The sequence below is a fragment of the Oncorhynchus masou genome, chromosome 17 (assembly GCF_036934945.1).
Source record: "Oncorhynchus masou masou isolate Uvic2021 chromosome 17, UVic_Omas_1.1, whole genome shotgun sequence".
Classification (NCBI taxonomy): domain Eukaryota; kingdom Metazoa; phylum Chordata; class Actinopteri; order Salmoniformes; family Salmonidae; genus Oncorhynchus; species Oncorhynchus masou.
In genome coordinates, this window is record NC_088228.1 from 95,299 (window position 1) to 118,261 (window position 22,963).

A 22,963-nucleotide genomic window follows, 5' to 3' on the forward strand; every position below is an offset into this window, starting at 1 on the left:
GCCAATGACTGGAACGAACTACAAAAAGCACTGAAACTGGAAACACTTATCTTCCTCACTAGCTTTAAGCACCAACTGTCAGAGCAGCTCACAGATTACTGCACCTGTACATAGCCCACCTATATTTTAGCCCAAACAACTACCTCTTTCCCTACTGTATTAAATTTATTTATTTTGCTCCATTGCACCCCATTATTTTTATTTCTACTTTGCACATTCTTCCATTGCAAATCTACCATTCCAGTGTTTTACTTGCTATATTGTATTTACTTTGCCACCATGGCCTTTTTTTGCCTTTACCTCCCTTATCTCACCTCATTTGCTCACATCGTATATAGACTTGTTTATACTGTATTATTGACTGTATGTTTGTTTTGCTCCATGTGTAACTCTGTGTCGTTGTAAATGTCAAACTGCTTTGCTTTATCTTGGCCAGGTCGCAATTGTAAATGAGAACTTGTTCTCAACTTGCCTACCTGGTTAAATAAAGGTGAAATAAAATAAAAAATAGATAAAACAATGCTACCTAATATAATGTTTACATACCCTACATTAATCATCTCATATGTATATGTATATACTGTACTCTATATCCTCTACTGCATCTTTATGTAATACATGTATCACTAGCCACTTTAACTATGCCACTTTGTTTACATACTCATCTCATATGTATATACTGCACTCAATACCATCTACTGTATCTTGCCCGTGCCGCTCTGTACCATCACTCATTCATATATCTTTATGTACATATTCTTTATCCCCTTACACTTGTGTCTATAGTAGTAGTTTTGGAATTGTTAGCTAGATTACTTGTTGGTTATTACTGCATTGTCAGAACTAGAAGCACAAGCATTTCGCTACACTCGCATTAACATCTGCTAACCATGTGTATGTGACAAAAAAATTGATTTGATTTTTACTGTATTTGGTGTACATATGGTTTATATATGGTGTGTCAATGGTGTACACTGTATTTGGTGTACATATGGTGTATATATGGGATGTTTATATGTGTCTATGGTGTAGACGGTAGATGGTGTCTACGTGGTGACTCACCAGAAAAAGATATCTCACTTCTGGTATTTTCCACAGGATATTAGTAAAGAGGGAGAAGAAATGACAAATGACACATGATGAAAATGAAAAAAGGAGTTTGAGTACAGCTAAGGTGACATTCTAACTACCACAACATTCTAACTATGGTGATATAACTATGATAACGTTCTAATTATGATCCAACAATGTGACGTTCTAACTATGGTGACATTCCTATTCTGTTCCAACTCTGTTGACCTTCTAACTACAGTGAGGTTCTAACTACGGTGAGGTTCTAACTACGGTGAGGTTCTAACTACGGTGAGGTTCTAACTACGGTGAGGTTCTAACTACGGTGAGGTTCTAACTACGGTGACGTACTAACTACGGTGACGTACTAACTACGGTGACGTACTAACTACGGTGACATTATAACTATGGTGACATTATAACTGTGGTGACATTATAACTATGGTGACATTATAACTATGGTGACATAATAATTATGTTCCTCTTACTATGGTGACATAACTATGGTGACATTATAACTATGGTAACATTATAACTATGGTAACATTATAACTATGATGACATAAAACTATGTTCTTCTTACTATGGTGACATTATAACTATGGTGGTGTTCTAACTGTGAAGTTGGGTTGTGGTTAGATTTTGGGTTGAGGTTGGAGTTATGGTTAGATTTCGTGTTACCTTTGGAGCAGGGCTGATAGCCAGAGTGTTCTCTGCCAGCTTCTCCACTAAGGGGTTAACAGGTTCTGTTTCTGGGGGGTGGGTAGCCCTCCAGTAGGCCTCTAGGTAGTCTGCTATGTGCTCACAGGCATCACTCAGCTGGTTCTCATCCAAGATTACGTCATACATCTCCTGCAGGCCAGACAGGTTGTTAGTGTCATTCAGACTGAATCCATGTCACTGCTGCTTTACCAGTCCCCTTGGATACCAGTTACTTCAAATAACACTATCTGATAATCAAATCAAGCACATCTCTGATTAGGAGCATGATTTAGACAGGATGGAAAGAATTCAGCATGGAGAGGCATCGACCAGGGTTATACAGACCGATACAGGGGGATACAGACAGATCGGAGGAGAAGGGTGGTACAGACTGATACAGGGTGATTGAGAATTATACAGGGTGATACAGACTGATACAGACTGCTAGTATGATACAAACGATACAGACTGGTACAGGGTGATACAGACTGATACTGATACAGACGGATACAGACTGGTTCAAGGAGATACAGACTGATACTGACTGCTAGTATGATACAGGGTGATACAGACTGATACAGGGTGATACTGACTGCTAGTATTATACAGGGTGATACAGACGGATACAGACGGATACAGGGTGATAAAGACTGATACAGATGGATACAGGGTGATACAAACTGATACAGGGTGATGCAGACTGATACATACTTATACAGACTGATAGAGACTGATCGACTGACATAGGCTTATGCAGACTGATACAGGGTGATAGAGACTGATACAGGGGGTAAAGGGTGATGCAGACTGATACAAACTTATACAGACTGATAGACCGATACAGGGTGATACAGACTGATAGAGGGTGATATAGACTTATACAGGATGATACACACTGATACAGATTGATACAGGGTGCTACAGGCTGATGTGAACTGGGACCGATTGATGTAGGGGGATACAGACTGATACAGAGTGATACAGACTGATACAGTATAACTGATTCTAGAACTGAAAGATTCCAAAAAGCGGCCAACTCTTTCAGGTTACCAATGTTGGGCCGCGGGTTTCAAGGGCTACTGGCATTACACACCTGTAACTGTAACTCTGTTGCAATCACTTTTATAGATAACTTTGACACCTTCTGGAAACAGAAGATGCTCGACAGGAATGATGGAGTCCATCCAAATCATCTTGGCTCCTGGACTCAGTTAATCCCTACAATTGTGTCGCCGAGTTGTCATAATGCTGCAGATAATGTACAGATAATGTACATTATCACAGGGGTGTTGGCAGACACAATGTAAGTAATTTAATTTATGTCCCTCTAACTGCCCTGAATGCCTATGTTTATCCTGCAGATACTGTATGCAGTAAGGCGGTGTGCCCTGGTAGGATGTCAGCTCGAACACAATAAACATGAGCATGTCTTCTTCTGCTAAGAAATTAAATACAAGCAAGCATCCTAGAAAAGTGCCCACATTAACTTATGTAGCCTAAGAAACAAGGTTCATCAAATCAATAACATGCTAGTAACAGATGACGTTCATATTCTGTCGACCTCAGAAACTCACCTAGATAATACCTCTCCGTGGCCGACATGAGCAAGACTTTCAAGTGTGTTAACCCTTGCAAGGATGCCGGCCCAGACACAGATCCCTAGCCGCATCCTCAGAGCATGTGCCAAGGGTGCGTGCTCAACCCCTTCCTGCACTCCCTGCTCACCCATGACTGCATGGCCAAGCGCGCATCCAACTCAATCATCAAGTTCGCAGACGACAACAGTAGTAAACTTGAATACCAACAACGATGTGATAGCCTACAGGGAGGAGGTGAGGGCTATGGGAGTGTGGTATCAGGAAAATAACAGTGGGGAGAACAAGTATTTGATACACTGCCGATTTTGCCAATTTTCCTACTTACAAAGCATGTAGAGGTCTGCAATTTTTATCATAGGTACACTTCAACTATGAGAGACGGAATCCAGAAAATCACATTGTATGATTTTTAAGTAATTAATTTGCATTTTATTGCAGACATAAGTATTTGATACATCAGAAAAGCAGAACTTAATATTTGGTACAGAAACCTTTGTTTGAAATTACAGAGATCATACGTTTCCTGTAGTTCTTTACCAGGTTTTTACACACTGCAGCAGGGATTTTGGCCCACTCCTCCATACAGACCTCCAGGTCCTTCAGGTTCCGGGGCTGTCGCTGGGCAATACGGACTTTCAGTATAGATGTTCTATTGGGTTCAGGTCTGGAGACCTGCTAGGCCACTCCAGGACCTTGAGATGCTTCTTACGGAGCCACTCCTTAGTTGCCCTGGCTGTGTGTTTCGGGTCGTTGTCATGACCCATCTTCAATGCTCTTACTGAGGGAAGGAGGTTGCTGGCCAAGATCTCACAATACATGGCCCCATCCAGCCTCCCCCAATACGGTGCAGTCGTCCTGTCCCCTTTGCAGAAAAGCATCCCCAAAGAATGATGTTTCCACCTCCATGCTTCACGGTTGGGATGGTGTACTTGGGGTTGTCCTCATCCTTCTTCTTCCTCCAAACACGGCGAGTGGAGTTTAGACCAAAAAGCTCTATTTTTGTCTCATCAGACCACATGACTTTCTCCCATTCCTCCTCTGGATCATCCAGATGGTCATTGGCAAACTTCAGATGGGCCTGGACATGCGCTGGCTTGAGCAGGGGGACCTTGCATGAGCTGCAGGATTTTAATCCATGACGGCGTAGGGTGTTACTAATGGTTTTCTTTTAGACTGTGGTCCCAGCTCTCTTCAGGTCATTGACCAGGTCCTGCCGTGTAGTTCTGGGCTGATCCCTCACGTTCCTCATGATCATTGATGCCCCACGAGTTGAGATCTTGCATGGAGCCCCAGACCGAGGATGATTGACCGTCATCTTGAACTTCTTTCATTTTCTAATAATTGCACCAACAGTTGTTGCCTTCTCACCAAGCTGCTTGTCTATTGTCCTGTAGCCCACCCCAGCCTTGTGCAGGTCTACAATTCTATCCCTGATGGTCTTACACAACCCTCTGGTCTTGGCCATTGTGGAGAGGTTGGAGTCTGTTTGATTGAGTGTGTGGACAGGTGTCTTTTACACATGTAACGTGTTCAAACAGGTGCAGTTAATACAGGTAATGAGTGGAGAACAGGGGGGCTTCTTAAAGAAAAACTAACAGGTCTGTGAGAGCCGGAATTCTTACTGGTTGGTAGGTGATTAAATACTTATGTCATGCAATAAAATGCAAATGAATTACTTAAAAATCATACAATGTGATTTTCTGATTTTTGTTTTAGATTCCGTCTCTCACAGTTGAAGTGTACCTATGATAAAATTACAGACATCTACATGCTTTGTAAGTAGGAAAACCTGCAAAATCAGCAGTGTATCAAATACTTGTTCTCCCCACTGTATGTACATGTATGTAGAGTTGTCCTGAGAAGGTTGTCCTGGCACCACATGACCAGGTCTATGACCTCCTCCCTATAATCTGTCTCGTCGTTGTCGGTGATCAGGTCTTGTCATCAGCAAACTTAATGATGGTGTTGGAGTTGTGCCTGACCATGCAGTCATAAGTGAACAAGGAGTACAGGAGGGGACTGAGCACGCACCACTGAGGGGCTCCTGTGAGGAGGATCAGTGTGGCGGATGTGTTGTTACCTACCCTCCCCACCTGGGGGCGGCCCGTCAGGAAGTCCAGGATCCAGTAGCAGAGGGAGGTGTTTAGTCCCAGGGTCCTTAGCTTAGTGATGAGCTTTGAGGGCACTATTGTAGTCAACAGTACAGTATTGCTGTAGTCAATGAAGAGTATTCTCACATAGGTGTTCCTTTTGTCCAGGTGGGAAAGGGCAGTGTGGAGTGCAATATAGATTACATCATCTGTGGATCTGTAGGGGTGGTATGCAAATTAAGGTGGGTCTAGGGTTTCTGGGATAATGGTGTTGATGTGAGGCATGACCAGCCTTTCAAAGCACTTCATGGCTACAGATGTGAGTGCTACAGGTCGGTAGTCATGGGGTGGTCATTTGAATGCGGACCCATAACGGACGCAGGCAAAGTAGTGAATGCTGAGATCCTGGTTGAAAACAGCAGAGGTATTTAGAGGGCAAGTTGGTCACAATGATAATTATGAGGGTGCCCATGTATATGGATTTGGGGTTGTACCTGGTAGGTTCCTTGATAATTTGCCTACTAAGCCTCGATGTGATCATAGATGTCGTTGTTTAGTTCGTCTGATAGGCTTGTGTCACTGGGCAGCTCTCTTCTGTGCTTCCCTTTGTAGTCTGTAATGGTTTGCAAGCCCTGCCACATCCGACGAGCGTCAGAGCCGGTGTAGTACGATTCGATCTGAGTCCTATATTGATGCTTTGCCTGTTAAATGGTTCGTCGGCGGGCATAACAGGATTTCTTATAGGCTTCCGGTTTAGAAACCCTCTCCTTGAAAGCGGCAGCTCTAGCCTTTAGCTCAGTGCGGATGTTGCCTGTAATCCATGGCTTCCGGTTGGGGTATGCATGTACGGTCACTGTGGGGACAACGTCATCAATGCACTTATTGATGAAGCCAATGACTGATGTGGTGTACTCCTCAATGCCATCAGAGGATTACAGGAACATGTTCCAGTCTGTGCTCGCAAAACAGTCCTGTAGGTTAGCATCTGCTTCATCTGACCACTTTTTTATTGATCTAGTCACTGGTGCTTCCTGTTTTAATTTTTGCTTGTAAGCAGGAATCAGGAGGTTAGAATTATGGTCAGATTTGCAAAATGGAGGGCAAGCTTTATATGCATCTCTGTGTGTGGAGTAAACGTGGTCCAGAGTTTTTTCCCCTCTGGTTGCACATTTAACATGTTGATATAAATGAGGTAAAACGGATATAAGTTAGTCCCCAGCTACTTGGAGCGCTGCCTCTGGGTGAGCGTTTTCTTGTTTGCTTATGGAGGAATTCAGCTCATTCAATGCTGTCAGTGCCAGCCTCTGACTGTGGTGGTATGTAAAACAGCTACAAACAATACATGATGAAAACTCTCTAGGTAGGTAGTGTGGTCAACAACTTATCATGAGATGCTCTACCTCAGGTGAGCAATAGCTCGGAGACTTCCTTAGATATCATGCACCATCTGTTATTTACAAAAATACATAGTCTGCTGCCCCTTGTCTTACCAGACACCGCTGTTCTATTCTGCCAGTATGGCGTATAACCAGCCAGCTGTATGTTGATAGTGTCGTCGTTCAGCCACGACTCCATGAAGCATAAGATATTACAGTTTTGAATGTCCCGATGGTAGTTTAATCTTACGTATAGGTCATCGATTTTATTCCCCAAAGATTGCACGTTTGCTAGCAGAATTGAGGGAAGTGGGGTTTATTCGATCATTTACGAATTCTCAGAAGGCAGACCGCCCTCTGGCCACTTTTCCTCCACCTTCTCTTCACGCAAATCATGGATCTGGGCCTGTTCCGGAGAAAGCAGTATATCGTTAATGTCGGTATCGTTCACGTCGGGCTCGTCAGACTCGTTAATAACCTTTTTGGGATAGGGGGCAGCATTTTTACATTTGGATGAATAGCGTGCCCAGAGTGAACTGCCTCCTACTCTGTCCCAGATGCTAATATATGCATATTATTATTAGTATTAGATAGAAAACACTCTGAAGTTTCTAAAATTGTTTGAATGATGTCTGTGAGTATAACATAACTCATATGGCAGGTGAAAACCTGAGAAAAATCCAACCAGGAAGTGAGACATCTGAGGTTTGTAGTTTTTCAAAGCTTGGCCTACCGAATACACATTGAGATATGGATGAGGTTGCACTTCCTAGGGCTTCCACTAGATGTCAACCGTCTTTTGAAACCTGAATGAGGCTTCTACTATAAAGGAGGGGCTCATGAGACCTCTTTGAATCAGTGGTCTGGCAGAGAGCCTTGGTCTCATGACGCTCCCGACAGAGTTACCCCGCGTTCCAGTGCTTTTTCTGAAGACAAAGGAATTCTCCGGCTGGAACATTATTGATGTTTTATGTTAAAAACATCCTAACGATTGATTCCATACATCGTTTGACATGTTTCTAAAGGACTGTAACGGAACTTTTCGAGTTTTTGTCTGGATGAAGTGACTTCGCCTCATGAAGATTACTGGGCTGAACACACTAACAACAAGTGGCTATTTAGACATAAATGATGGAACTTTATGGAACAAATCAGTCATTAATTGTCGAACTGGGATTCCTGGGAGGGCCTTCTGATGAAGATCATCAAAGGTAAGTGAATATTTATGGTGTTGTTTCTAACTTTGTTGATTCCAAAATGGCGGATATTCCTTTGGCTGTTTTGGGCTCTGAGCGCCGTTCTCAGATTATGCTTTTTCCGTAAAAAAAATTGAAATCTGACACAGCGCTTGCATTAAGGAGAAGTCTATATTTAATTCTGTGAATAACACTAGTATCTATTATCAATGTTTAATATGAGTATTTCTGCCAAATCACCAGATGTTTTGGAATCAAAACATTACTGCACGTAAGGCGCCAATGTAAACTGAGATTTTTGGATATAAATATGCACATTATCAAACAAAACATACATGTATTGTGTAACATGACGTCCTATGAGTGTCATCTGATGAAGTTCATCAATAGTTTGTGATTCATTTTATCTATATTTCTGCTTTTTGTGACTCCTCTCTTTGGCTGGAAAAATGGCTTTGTTTTGTCGACTTGGCGGTGATCTAACATAATCATATGTTGTGCTTTAGCTGTAAAGCATTTCTGAAATCAGACACAATAGGTAGATTAACAAGATGTTTATCTTTATTTGCTGTATTTGACTTGTTAATGTGTGAAAGTTACATATAAAACATTTAAAAAATGAATTTCAGGCGCTGCCTTTTCAGTGGAATGTTGCGCTAGAAAGGTTAAAGGGAAAAAGGGATCCTGCCACTCCATAGTGAGTAATCGCAGTCGAGAAGTTATTTTCAGTAGTAAGAGACAGTAGTGGCAACATTATGTACAAAATATGTTTTAAAAAGTTACAAACAATACAAACTAAAAAACAATAGGTTGGGGACGTATAAAACGTCTGCCTTCTCCTCCGGCACAATTTTAGTGTTACGCCCTGACCTTAGAGATCCTTTTATGTCTCTATTTTGGTTTGGTCAGGGCGTGAGTTGGGGTGGGCATTCGCTGTTTTGTGTTTCTATGGATTTTCTATTTCTATGTTTTGGCCAGGTATGGTTCTCAATCAGGGACATCTGTCTATCGTTGTCTCTGATTGGGAACCATACTTAGGTACCCTTTTTCCCACCTGTGTTTGTGGGAAGTTAACTGTTTGATGGCACATAGCCTTGAGCTTCACGGTTTGTTTGGTATTGTTTGGTATTGTTTATTGTTTTGTCGGCGTCATTTCTTAAATAAAGTCAAATGTACGCTCACCACGCTGCACCTTGGTCCTCATCCTTCAACAACATTTAGCTCCCACCATAATAATAGATTATTTTGTTGCTTGTGAGCTGAATAGATTATTACATATATTTTTGAAGAAGTGTGGATCATCAATCTCACTAGGATAAAGACCTCCGCCATTCCTGCCATTGTTGAAAGAGATCGTGATACCTCACATCTCAAAATAGGGCTACTTAATGTTAGATCCCTTACTTCAAAGGCAGTTATAGTCAATGAACTAATCACTGATCATAATCTTGATGTGATTGGCCTGACTGAAACATGGCTTAAACCTGATGAATTGACTGTGTTAAATGAGGCCTCACCCCTTTGTCACACTAGTGACCATATCCCCCGTGCATCCCGCAAAGGCGGAGGTATTGCTAACATTTACGATAGAACATTTCAATTTACAAAAAAAAATGACATTTTCATTTCTTCTAGTCATGAAATCTATGCAGCCTACTCAATCACTTTTTATAGCTACTGTTTACAGGACACCTGGGCCGTATACAGCGTTCCTCATTGAGTTCCCTGAATTCCTATCGGACCTTGTAGTCATAGCAGATAATATTCTAATCACTGTCACAGTCATACTCTGGACCTAGCTTTGTCCAATGGAATAAATGTTGTGCATCTTAATGTTTTTCCTCATAATCCTGGACTATCAGACCACCATTTTATTACATTTGCAATTGCAACAAATAATCTTCTCAGACCCCAACCAAGGAGCATCAAAAGTCGTGCTATTAATTCACAGACAACACAAAGATTCCTTGATGCCCTTCCAGACTCCCTCTGCCTAACGAAGGATGTCAGAGGACAAAAATCAGTTACTGAGGAACTCAATTTAACGTTGCGCAATACCCTTGATGCAGTTGCATCCCTAAAAACGAAAAACATTTCTCATAAGAAACTAGCTCCCTGTATACAGAAAATACCCGAGCTCTGAAGCAAGCTTCCAGAAAATTAGAACGGAAATGGCGCCACACCAAACAGGAAGTCTTCCGACTAGCTGCTCAATCATCCTATTTTTCCAACTTAATAAGAACAATCCGAAATTTATTTTTGATACTGTCGCAAAGCTAACTAAAAAGCAGCATTCCCCAAGTGAGGATGGCTTTCACTTCAGCAGTAATAAATTCATGAACTTCTTTGAGGAAAAGATCATGATTATTATAAAGCAAATTACGGACTCCTCTTTAAATCCCCAAAAGGTCTTTTGCTGTTGTTCTGGGACTGATTGGCACTTTTTGCACCAAAGTACGTTCATCTCTAGGAGACAGAATGCGTCTCCTTCCTGAGCGGTATGATGGCTGCGCGGTCCCATGGTGTTTATACTTGCATACTATTGTTTGTACAGATGAACGTGGTACCTTCAAGCATTTGGAAATTGCTCCCAAGGATGAACCAGACTTATGGAGGGCCACATTTTTTTTATGTCTTGGCTGATTTCTTTTGATTTTCACATGACGTCAAGCAAAGAGGCACTAAGTTTGAAGGTAGGCCTTGAAATACATCTACAGATACACCTCCAATTGACTCAAATTATGTAAATTCAGAAGCTACTAAAGCCAATAGCATAATTTTTAGGATTTTCCAAGCTGTTTAAAGGCACAGTCAACTAAACCTCTGACCCACTGGAATTGTGATACATTGAATTATAACTGAAATAATCTGTCTGTAAAAAATTGTTGGAAAAATTATTTGTGTCATGCACAAAGTAGAACCGACTTGCCAAAACTATAGTTTGTTAATGAACAAGAAATGTGTGGAGTGGTTGAAAAATGAGTTTTAATGACTCCAACATAAGTGTACTGTATGTAAACTTCCGACTTCAACTGTATATTGGGGACTACTTCAGCAGGAGGTAGCTATCACTCTCAGCCACATTTGTCCCTGAACATTTGGTTATTTTCATACAATTTATTGCCCACTAGACAAACATTCTGCTTCTCTGCTAGGAGACTTTTGAAAGTGGTGTACAGGGCTCGTCGTCTCTCACTATTTCAAGGGGAAATTGTTCATTTATAGAGAACGGTGTTTTTCTTCAGCTCCCTACCCTGTTGTAACAATGCAATCTTCATTTTGTAGTGAGTTAGCACTGCTCCGATCGGACAGGGCCTTCCCTCCACTCTGCCACAGAAACGGTGAGCCCTTTGAAAAACTGTTCATCCATCATCTTGAGGTTAAGTTTCATGAACACCTTTCCTTTTTCCTTCGTTGACTGATAGTTTTCCTTTATTCTCATTCTAAAAATATTATTCTTCATACTTCTGCACTTTAGATCAAGTAATTCAGATTTCATTATGACAACTCAGCGACACATTGGTAGGGATTAACTAAACTGGGCTTGGATCATTGATAAATCATTGTCTCAACACAGCCTTGAAATGCATGGACAGAGTCCAGGAGCTAATATTATTCGGATGGATTCCATCAATTCCTGGTGATCATCTTCTGTTTCCAAAAGGTGTCAACGTTATCTATAAAAGTAATTCCAACAAAGTTACAGTAATCTTATAGCCCAATGATGGTGCCGGACCTGAAATAATTGTCGGGTGTAGAATCAGTTCTTTAAAATCCAATTTCAGAAGTTACGAGCTAGCCCTCCTAATGTCTTTTGAACCCACGTGGACTACAACAGCATCACAGAATGGTTGGAAGCAGCCTTGTAATGTCCTGTACTCACGCTCCAGGATAGCACTAGGTTTTTGCCACTGAGAATCAGGATGTTTCTTATGATAAAACTGCCGATGACGACCGCCGGTGCAACAGCAACTGCTGAGGAGGTTTGGCTGTTCTTTCGCAATCCCCTCAAGGAAAAATAGGGTGGTGGTGCCCGATGGACCAGAACCAGCCGCAGTATCCATTGTGGATGATGAACAGGCCGGAGTCTCTGACAGCCTCATGGTCTGATGAGCGTATGAGCCCTGTAGATCAGAACCCACCAGAGAGGAAGACAGAACAGAGGAACTTCTGGATCCAATCTTGAATCAAAAGCCTCCAGAGCCTCTGGATACAGAGCAGCAAAGTTGTTTCCAGTCTCTGTCCAGTCCAGGCTTAACATCGCCACGAAGGCCGCTTTTGCCAGAGGACACTGTTTTTGATTTCCATGGCAAGTGACATAGCTCCATGGCTGGTTTATAGGATCAAGAACAGGAACTTCCACCAAGTCATCCAGGAGCATTTACATTTTATTTGTATTTGTTTTACTTAGCAGACACTCTTATCCAGAGAAACTTACAATAGCAAGTTAATACATTTTCATACTTTTTTTATCATACTGGTCCCCTGTGGGAATCAAACCCACAACTCTGATAATGCAAGCACCATGCTCTACCAAATGAGCCACACAGGACCAGGATTGCACCAGCATCCCACCAACTCCCTTCTCCAGGGAAGGGGAAGACCCCTTCTGGCAGGGATCCCTGCAGAGTACCGGCCAGTCAGCTGTGGAAAGCCAACATGACGGTGACACTTCTACCAGGCCAGAGAGGCGCACGGCTATTGGTTTGGAAGAGAAAGAAAAAGTAGGTGGGCATGGATTCCCCAGTAGCTTGTGTAGGATTCCCCAGTAGGTTGTGTAGGATTCCCCGGTAGCTTGTTTAGGATTCCCCAGTAGCTTGTGTAGGATTCCCCAGTAGCTTGTGTAGGATTACCCAGTAGCTTGTGTAGGATTCCCCAGTAGCTTGTGTAGGATTCCCCAGTAGCTTGTGTAGGATTCCCCAGTAGGTTGTGTAGGATTCCCCGGTAGCTTGTTTAGGATTCCCCAGTAGCTTGTGTAGGATTCCCCAGTAGCTTGTGTATGATTCCCCAGTAGCTTGTGTAGGATTACCCAGTAGCTTGTGTAGGATTCCCCAGTAGCTTGTGTAGGATTCCCCAGTAGCTTGTGTAGGATTCCCCAGTAGGTTGTGTAGGATTCCCCGGTAGCTTGTTTAGGATTCCCCAGTAGCTTGTGTAGGATTCCCCAGTAGCTTGTGTATGATTCCCCAGTAGCTTGTGTAGGATTCCCCAGTAGCTTGTGTATGATTCCCCAGTAGCTTGTGTAGGATTACCCAGTAGCTTGTGTAGGATTCCCCAGTAGCTTGTGTAGGATTCCCCAGTAGCTTGTGTAGGATTCCCCAGTAGGTTGTGTAGGATTCCCCGGTAGCTTGTTTAGGATTCCCCAGTAGCTTGTGTAGGATTCCCCAGTAGCTTGTGTATGATTCCCCAGTAGCTTGTGTAGGATTACCCAGTAGCTTGTGTAGGATTCCCCAGTAGCTTGTGTAGGATTCCCCAGTAGCTTGTGTAGGATTCCCCAGTAGCTTGTGTAGGATTCCCCAGTAGCTTGTGTAGGATTCCCCAGTAGCTTGTGTTGGATTCCACAGTAGCTTGTGTAGGATTCCACAGTAGCTTGTGTAGGATTCCCCAGTAGCTTGTGTAGGATTCCCCAGTAGCCTGTGTAGGATTCCCCAGTAGGTTGTGTTGGATTCCCCAGTAGCTTGTGTTGGATTCCCCAGTAGGTTGCGTCGGTTTGCTACCTTTTTGCTAAGAGTAGCCACTTTGCCCCTGTCTGGGCGGTCCACATTGTCCCGGAATAAAGCAACGATGTGTATGGCATTGTGTGGGCGAGCGGTTTTGCTGATGTCAACTTTGTGAACAGAGTGTCCCATGGTGGCGGTGGGGTTATGGTATAGGCAGGTATAAGCTATGGACAATGAACACAATTGCATTTTTATCGATGCCAATTTGAATGTACAAAGATGCCGTGATGAGATCCTGAGGCCCAATGTCATGTCATCATCAGCTGCCATTACCTCTTCAGCATGATAATGCACGATGCCATGTCGCAAGGATCTGGACACAATTCCTGGAAGCTGAAAATGTCCCAGTTCTTCCATTGCCTGCATACAGCCTGATAAACTCTATGAAAACAAGATGTGTTGTGCTGCATGAGGAAAATAGTGGTCACACCAGAAACTGACTGGTTTTCTGATCCACGCACCTACCTTTTTTTTGAGGTACAGTATCTGTGACCAACAAATGCCTATTTGCATTCCCAGTCATGTGAAATCCATAGATTAGGGCCTAATGAATTTATTGCAATTTACAGATTTCATTATATGAACTGTAACTCAGTAAAATCTTAGAAATTGTTGCATGTTGCATTTATATTTTTGTTCAGTATATATAAAGAGTAAAAAGGAATTGGTCCTAATACTGACCACATTGTGTAATATCCAGGACATTACACTTGTATCCTATCTGACAGATCATTCTCAAACCTCTTGCAAGAAGCCTGATCCAGGTCTATTCCAATCAACCTTTGAATGACAAAGTAACGGTCAAAAGTGTGTTAAAAACCAGACTGCATTGCTTGCTGTTTGGGGTTTTAGGCTGGGTTTCTGTATAAGCATTTTGTGACATCTGCTGATGTAAAAAGGGATTTATAAATACATTTGATTTGATTACATTTTGACGACTTGGTGCACATAAAAAAATGGAATGAGAAGTTAAAAAAGTTCTTCGCTGAGAGTTGGCCAGAGTTCTTTGCTGAGTTCGCCATGATACACACAGGATCAAAAAGCAAAATAGCAGATATCATCTGTTATCCAGGTAAAATCAACATACACTCAGGCTGGTTTTCAGACTGTCATGGTCATATAGAAAATTCACAAAAAAGGACACTGGGCTGGTTAGGGTGAGGGTAAGGTTTGGTTAGGGTTAAGGTGATTCTCACTGTGGGGCATTGGGCCAATCGGGTTGGGTTCGGTATGGGATAGGGTTATTGTTATTACGGTTCGGTTATGGTTATTATGGTTAGGGTTAAGGTTAAGGTTACTCTCAACATGGGACACTGGGACAGTTAGGGGAGGGTAAGCTTTGGGTTATGGTTGTTATGATTAGGTTACTCTCACCGTTGGGCACTGGGCCAGTTAGGGGAGGGTAAGGGTTAGGGTTATTATGGTAGGGTTATGGTTGTTATGATTAGGTTACTCTCGCAGTTGGCCACTAGGCCAGTTAGGGTAATTATGGTAGGGTTATGGTTGCCATGATTAGGTAACTCTCACCGTTGGGCACTGGGCTAAGGTTAGGGTTATTATGGTAGGGTTATGGTTGTTATGATTAGGTTACTCTCACCGTTGGGCACTGGGCCAGTTAGGGGAGGGTAAGGGTTAGGGTTATTATGGTAGGGTTATGGTTGTTATGATTAGGTTACTCTCGCAGTTGGCCACTAGGCCAGTTAGGGTTATTATGGTAGGGTTGTGGTTGATATGATTAGGTAACTCTCACCGTTGGGCACTGGGCCAGTTAGGGTAATTATGGTAGGGTTATGGTTGCTATGATTAGGTAACTCTCACCGTTGGGCACTGGGCCAGTTAGGGTTATTATGGTAGGGTTATGGTTGCCATGATTAGGTAACTCTCACCGTTGGGCACTGGGCTAAGGTTAGGGTTATTATGGTAGGGTTGTGGTTGATATGATTAGGTTACTCTCACCGTTGGGTACTGGGCAAGTTAGGGGAGGGTAAGCTTTGGGTTAGGGTTATTATGGTAGGGTTATGGTTGTTATGATTAGGTTACTCTCACCGTTTGGCACTGGGCCAGTTAGGGGAGGGTTATTATGGTAGGGTTGTGGTTGATATGATTAGGTAACTCTCACCGTTGGGCACTGGGCCAGTTAGTGTTATTATGGTAGGGTTATGGTTGTTATGATTAGGTTACTCTCACCGTTGGGCACTGGACCAGTTAGGGGAGGGTTATTATGGTAGGGTTATGGTTGTTATGATTAGGTTACTCTCACCGTTGGGCACTGGGCCAGTTAGGGGAGGGTAAGGGTTAGGGTTATTATGGTAGGGTTGTGGTTGATATGATTAGGTAACTCTCACCGTTGGGCACTGGGCCAGTTAGGGTTATTATGGTAGGGTTATGGTTGTTATGATTAGGTTACTCTCACCGTTTGGCACTGGACCAGTTAGGGGAGGGTTATTATGGTAGGGTTGTGGTTGATATGATTAGGTTACTCTCACCGTTGGGCACTGGGCCAGTTAGGGTAATTATGGTAGGGTTATGGTTGCCATGATTAGGTAACTCTCACCGTTGGGCACTGGGCTAAGGTTAGGGTTATTATGGTAGGGTTGTGGTTGATATGATTAGGTTACTCTCACCGTTGGGTACTGGGCAAGTTAGGGGAGGGTAAGCTTTGGGTTAGGGTTATTATGGAGGGTTATGGTTGTTATGATTAGGTTACTCTCACCGTTGGGCACTGGGCCAGTTAGGGTAATTATGGTAGGGTTATGGTTGTTATGATTAGGTTACTCTCACCGTTGGGCACTGGACCAGTTAGGGGAGGGTAAGGTTTGGGTTAGGGTTATTATGGTAGGGTTATGGTTACTCTCACCGTTGGGCACTGGGCCAGCTTGTCTGCAGCCACCATCTGGACGTTGAGATGCTTGGTCTGAGACTTACCCCTGGTCTTGATCAGCCTTGATAACACCTGGACGACAGAAGACAAGAGGTACAGAGGAAGAGCAGAAGAGACGTGAAAAGAACATATACAACCTAACTTTAATGTTTATAAACTCAATTACCCCAGCGGTATAGAACCTTTACTAACCCAGCCGTACAGAACATTTACTAACCCAGCCATACAGAACCTTTACTAACCCAGCCATATAGAACCTTTACTAATCCAGCTGTATAGTACCTTTACTAACCCAGCTGTATAGTAGATTTACTAACCCAGCTGTATAGTACATTTACTAACCCAGCCGTATAGTACATTTACTAACCCAGCTGTATAGTACCTTTACTAACCCAGCTGCGAGGAACCTTTACTAATGCAGCTTTATAGAACCTTCTACCAACCCAGCTGTATAGTACATTTACTAACCCAGCTGCGAGGAACATTTACTAACTTAGCTATAAAGAACCTTTACTAATCCAGCTGTATAAAACCTTCACTAACCCAGCTTTGAGGAACCGTACCTTGGTGTAGGAGACCTGACTGTAGACCAGGATGGAAGCCAGATATGTTTTAGACAGCTGGATGGGGTGGTTCACTGTGTCTGCATCCAGCTAACCCAGCTGTATAGAACCTTTACTAACCCAGCTGTGAGGAACCTTTACTAACCCAGCTTTGAGGAACCTTACCTTGGGGGAGGAGACCTTGATGTAGACCAGGATGGGGGCCAGAGATGTTTTAGACAGCTGGATGGGGTGGTTCACTGTGTCTGCATCCAGAACCACCAGTTGTAGGCTCCGGGCTAGCTCAAAGATCCGCTCCACCTCCCCCTGGATTTGGGCTGCAGAGACACGGAGCATGGTGGTCACTAAAACCTCCATCAATTAACCCTCCAATCAAACCCTAACCTTTCTAAACAAGTCCTGACGTATCGAAATGTTACAGGATAAATGATCACATCTACTGTGTCCTTTTATACAGCACAGTCTAGAGCAGAGGTTTTCAAAGTGTGAGGCACGCCTCCCCAGGGGTGTGCCATAGAGTCAAACTGTATTCGGTTCTCCAATAATGAATTAATATAAAGCCTGTTTCTAGTTACAATCACAGGGGAAATGCATATTTAACCTTTATTTAACTTGGCAAGTCACTTAAGAACAAATTCTTATTTACAATGACGCACCTACCCCGGCCAAACCCAGACGACGCTGGGCCAATTGTGCACTGCCCTATGGGACTCCTAAACACGGCCGGATGTGATATAGCCTGGAATCAAACCAGGGACTGTAGTGATGCCTCTTGCACTGAGATGCAGTGCCTTAGACCACTGCGCCACTCGGGAGCCCAAAGCAGTTTCTATGGCTGCATTTAAAAAGGGTCTTTCCAGAGCAAACATGTTTATTTCTTAACTCCTAAAATTGCAAGAGTTGCATCAAAGGGCACTGGCTTCTTAAAGGGCACTGGCTTCTTTAAAGGGCACTGGCTTCTTTAAAGGGCACTGGCTTCTTTAAAGGGCACTGGCTTCTTTAAAGGGCACTGGCTTCTTTAAAGGGCACTGGCTTCTATAAAGGGCACTGGCATCTTAAAGTGGCACTGGCTTCTTTAAAGGGCACTGGCATCTTAAAGTTGCACTGGCTTCTTTAAAGGGCACTGGCTTCTTTAAAGGGCACTGGCATCTTTAAAGGGCACTGGCTTCTTTAAAGGGCACTGGCATCTTAAAGTGGCACTGGCTTCTTTAAAGGGCACTGGCATCTTAAAGTTGCACTGGCTTCTTTAAAGGGCACTGGCTTCTTTAAAGGGCACTGGCTTCTTTAAAGGGCACTGGCATCTTAAAGTGGCACTGGTTTCTTTAAAGGGCACTGGCATCCTAAAGTGGCACTGGCATCCTAAAGTGGCACTGGCTTCTTTAAAAGGCACTGGCTTCTTAAAAGGGAAATGGCTTCTTAAAAGGGAAATGGCTTCTTAAAAGGTGGCCTAGTGGTTAGACTGTTGGACTAGTGGTTAGAGTGTTGTTAGAGTGTTGGACTTGTAACCAAAAGGTTGCAAGATCAAATCCCAGAGCTGCAAATGTAAAAATATTTTGTTCTGCCATTGAACTGTTGTAGGCCATGATTGAAAATAAGAATTTGTTCCTAACTGACTTGCCTAGTTAAATAAAAAAATGGCTTCTGAAAAGTGCAATGACATAAAACAAGAAAGTAACTATTTTTGAATAATAAATATCTGAATATTCTGAAAGCACTTTAATAGATAAAATATTTTTGGTAATTCAGTTGCATGTTAATTAAGGTGTGCAGAGCATGATTTTAGACCAAATGTGGGAGCAGGAGATTAATTCTGCCAATACTTACAGTTGTTCTGTAACATTTTCAGTGCAACTATTTATTTGACAAGAGAATGGAATAAATGTATCTTAAAAATATGACATGCTCATTACATCCTGTGCAGGGAGGCCCACTGTCTCAGACAACACCTGGTACAGAGGTCAAGTAGTTGTAAGGTATCTATACAGCACAGTCTATAGGTAGACTAGTGTTAGAGTTTATAGACAGCACAGTCTATAAGTAGACTAGTGGTAGGGTTTATAGACAGCACAGTCAATAGGTACACTAGTGGTAGGGTTTATAGACAGCACAGTCTATAGGTAGACTAGTGGTGGTGTTTAAAGACAGCACAGTCTATAGGTAGACTATTGGTAGGGTTTATAGACAGCACAGTCTATAGGTAGACTAGTGGTAGGGTTTATAGACAGCACAGACAATAGGTACATAATTGGTAGGGTTTATAGACAGCACAGTCTATAAGTAGACTAGCTGTAGGTTTTATAGACAGCACAGTCGATAGGTAGACTAGTGGTAGGGTTTATAGACAGCACAGTCTATAGGTAGACTTGTGGTAGGGTTTATAGACAGCACAGTCTATAGGTAGACAATTGGTAGGGTTTAGAGACAGCACAGTCAATAGGTAGACTAGTGGTAGGGTTTAGAGACAGCACAGTCAATAGGTAGACTAGTGGTAGGGTTTATAGACAGCACAGACAATAGGTACATAATTGGTAGGGTTTATAGACAGCACAGTCTATAGGTAGACTATTGGTAGGGTTTATAGACAGCACAGTCTATAAGTAGACTAGTTGTAGGTTTTATAGACAGCACAGTCGAGAGGTAGACTAGTGGTAGGGTTTATAGACAGCACAGTCTATAGGTAGACTTGTGGTAGGGTTTATAGACAGCACAGTCTATAGGAAGACAATTGGTAGGCTTTAGAGACAGCACAGTCAATAGGTAGACTATTGGTAGGGTTTATAGACAGCACAGTCTATAAGTAGACTAGTTGTAGGTTTTATAGACAGCACAGTCGATAGGTAGACTAGTGGTAGGGTTTATAGACAGCACAGTCTATAGTTAGACTTGTGGTAGGGTTTATAGACAGCACAGTCTATAGGTAGACTAGTGTTAGAGTTTATAGACAGCACAGTCTATAGGTAGTCTAGTGGTAGGGTTTCTATACAGAACAGTCTACACGTAGACTAGTGGTAGGGTTTCTATACAGAACAGTCTATAGGTAGACTAGTGGTAGGGTTTATAGACAGCACAGTCTATAGGTAGACTAGTGGTAGGGTTTATAGACAGCACAGTCTACACGTAGACCAGAGTGAGGGTTTCTATACAGAACAGTCTATACGTAGACCAGTGGGATGGTTTCTATACAGCACAGTCTATAGGTAGACCAGTGGGAGGGTTTCTGTACAGCACAGTCTACAGGTAGACCAGTGGGAGGGTTTCTATACAGCACAGTCATTAGGTAGACCAGTGGGAGGGTTTCTATTCAGAACATTCTACACGTAAACCAGTGGTAGGGTTTCAATACAGCACAGTCTACACGTAGACCAGTGGGAGGGTTTCTATACAGAACAGTTAACACGTAGACCAGTTGGAGTGTTTCTATACAGAACAGTCTACATGTAGACCAGTGGGACGGTTTCTATACAGAACAGTCTACACGTAGACCAGTGGTAGGGTTTCTACACAGAACAGTCTCCACGTAGACCAGTGGGAGGGTTTCAATACAGAACAGTCTACACGTAGACCAGTGGTAGGGTTTCTATACAGAACAGTCTACACATAGACCAGTGGGAGGGTTTCAATACAGAACAGTCTACACGTAGACCAGTGGGAGGGTTTCTATACAGAACAGTCTACACGTAGACCAGTGGTAGGGTTTCTATACAGAAGAGTCTACACATAGACCAGTGGTAGCGTTTCTATACAGAACAGTCTACACATAGACTAGTGGTCTATACAGAACAGTCTACACGTCGTGGTAGTTTCTGTACAGCACAGTCTACACGTAGACCAGTGGTAGGTTTTCTATACAGAACAGTCTACACGTAGACCAGTGGTAGGGTTTCTATACAGAAGAGTCTACACATAGACCAGTGGTAGCGTTTCTATACAGAACAGTCTACACATAGACTAGTGGTCGGGTTTCTGTACAGCACAGTCTACACGTAGATCGGTGGTAGGTTTTCTATACAGAACAGTCTACACGTAGACCAGTGGTAGAGTTTCTATACAGAACAGCCTACACGTAGACCAGTGGTAGGGTTTCTATACAGAACAGTCTACACGTAGACCAGAGATAAGGTTTCTATACGGAACAGTCTACACGTAGACCAGTGGTAGGGTTTCTATACTGAAGAGTCTACACGTAGACCAGTGGGAGGGTTTCTATACAGAACAGTCTACACGTAGACCAGTGGGACAGTTTCTATACAGAACAGTCTACACGTAGACTAGTTGTAGGGTTTCTATACAGAACAGTCTACACATAGACCAGTGGTAGGGTTTCTATACAGAACAGTCTACACGTAGACCAGTGGGAGGTTTTCTATACATAACAGTCTACACGTAGACCAGTGGTAGGGTTTCTATACAGCGCAGTCTACACGTAGACCAGTGGGAGGGTTTCTATACAGAACGGTCTACACGTACTCCAGTGGGATGGTTTCTATACAGAACAGTCTACACGTAGACTAGTGGTAGGGTTTCTATACAGCACAGTCTACACGTAGACCAGTGGGAGGGTTTCTATACAGAACGGTCTACACGTACTCCGGTGGGAGGGTTTCTATACAGAACAGTCTACACATAGACCAGTGGTAGCGTTTCTGTACAGAACAGTCTACACGTAGACTAGTGGTCGGGTTTCTGTACAGCACAGTCTACACGTAGACCAGTGGTAGGTTTTCTATACAGAACAGTCTACACGTAGACCAGTGGTAGGGTTTCTATACAGAACATTCTACACGTAGACCAGTGGAAGGGTTTCTATACAGAACAGTCTACACGTAGACCAGTGGTAGGGTTTCTATACAGAACAGTCTACACGTAGACCAGTGGTAGGGTTTCTGTACAGCACAGTCTACACGTAGACCAGTGTTAGGGTTTCTATACAGAACAGTCTACATGTAGACCAGTGGTAGGGTTTCTATACAGAACAGTCTACACGTACTCCGGTGGGAGGGTTTCTATACAGAACAGTCTACACGTAGACCAGTGGTAGCGTTTCTGTACAGAACAGTCTACACGTAGACTAGTGGTCGGGTTTCTGTACAGCACAGTCTACACGTAGACCAGTGGTAGGTTTTCTATACAGAACAGTCTACACGTAGACCAGTGGTAGGGTTTCTATACAGAACAGCCTACACGTAGACCAGTGGAAGGGTTTCTATACAGAACAGTCTACACGTAGACCAGTGGTAGGGTTTCTATACAGCACAGTCTACACGTAGACCAGTGGGAGGGTTTCTATACAGAACGGTCTACACGTAGACCAGTGGTAGGGTTTCTATACAGAACAGTCTACACGTAGACCAGTGGTAGGGTTTCTGTACAGCACAGTCTACACGTAGACCAGTGTTAGGGTTTCTATACAGAACAGTCTACATGTAGACCAGTGGTAGGGTTTCTATACAGAACAGTCTACACGTAGACCAGTGGTAGGGTTTCTATACTGAAGAGTCTACACGTAGACCAGTGGTAGGTTTTCTATACAGAACAGCCTACACGTAGACCAGTGGTAGGGTTTCTATACAGAACAGTCTACACGTAGACCAGTGGTAGGGTTTCTATACGGAACAGTCTACACGTAGACCAGTGGTAGGGTTTCTATACTGAAGAGTCTACACGTAGACCAGTGGGAGGGTTTCTATACAGAACAGTCTACACGTAGACCAGTGGGACAGTTTCTATACAGAACAGTCTACACGTAGACTAGTTGTAGGGTTTCTATAC

The 22,963-nt window shown here is 43.1% G+C and overlaps 1 protein-coding gene across 1 annotated transcript in view; it reads right to left on the bottom strand.

Annotated features, from left to right (window-relative positions):
- cacnb2b (calcium channel, voltage-dependent, beta 2b) overlaps positions 1-22,963 on the bottom strand; it is a 74,379-nt gene that overhangs the window by 3,195 nt on the left and 48,221 nt on the right. The window contains exons 10-12 of the mRNA XM_064991819.1: positions 17,360-17,511; positions 16,608-16,703; positions 1,753-1,923 (exon numbers count right to left, since the gene is read on the bottom strand). Of these exons, the coding sequence (XP_064847891.1) occupies positions 1,753-1,923; positions 16,608-16,703; positions 17,360-17,511 (419 nt within the window). The remainder of the gene's footprint in view (positions 1-1,752; positions 1,924-16,607; positions 16,704-17,359; positions 17,512-22,963) is intronic.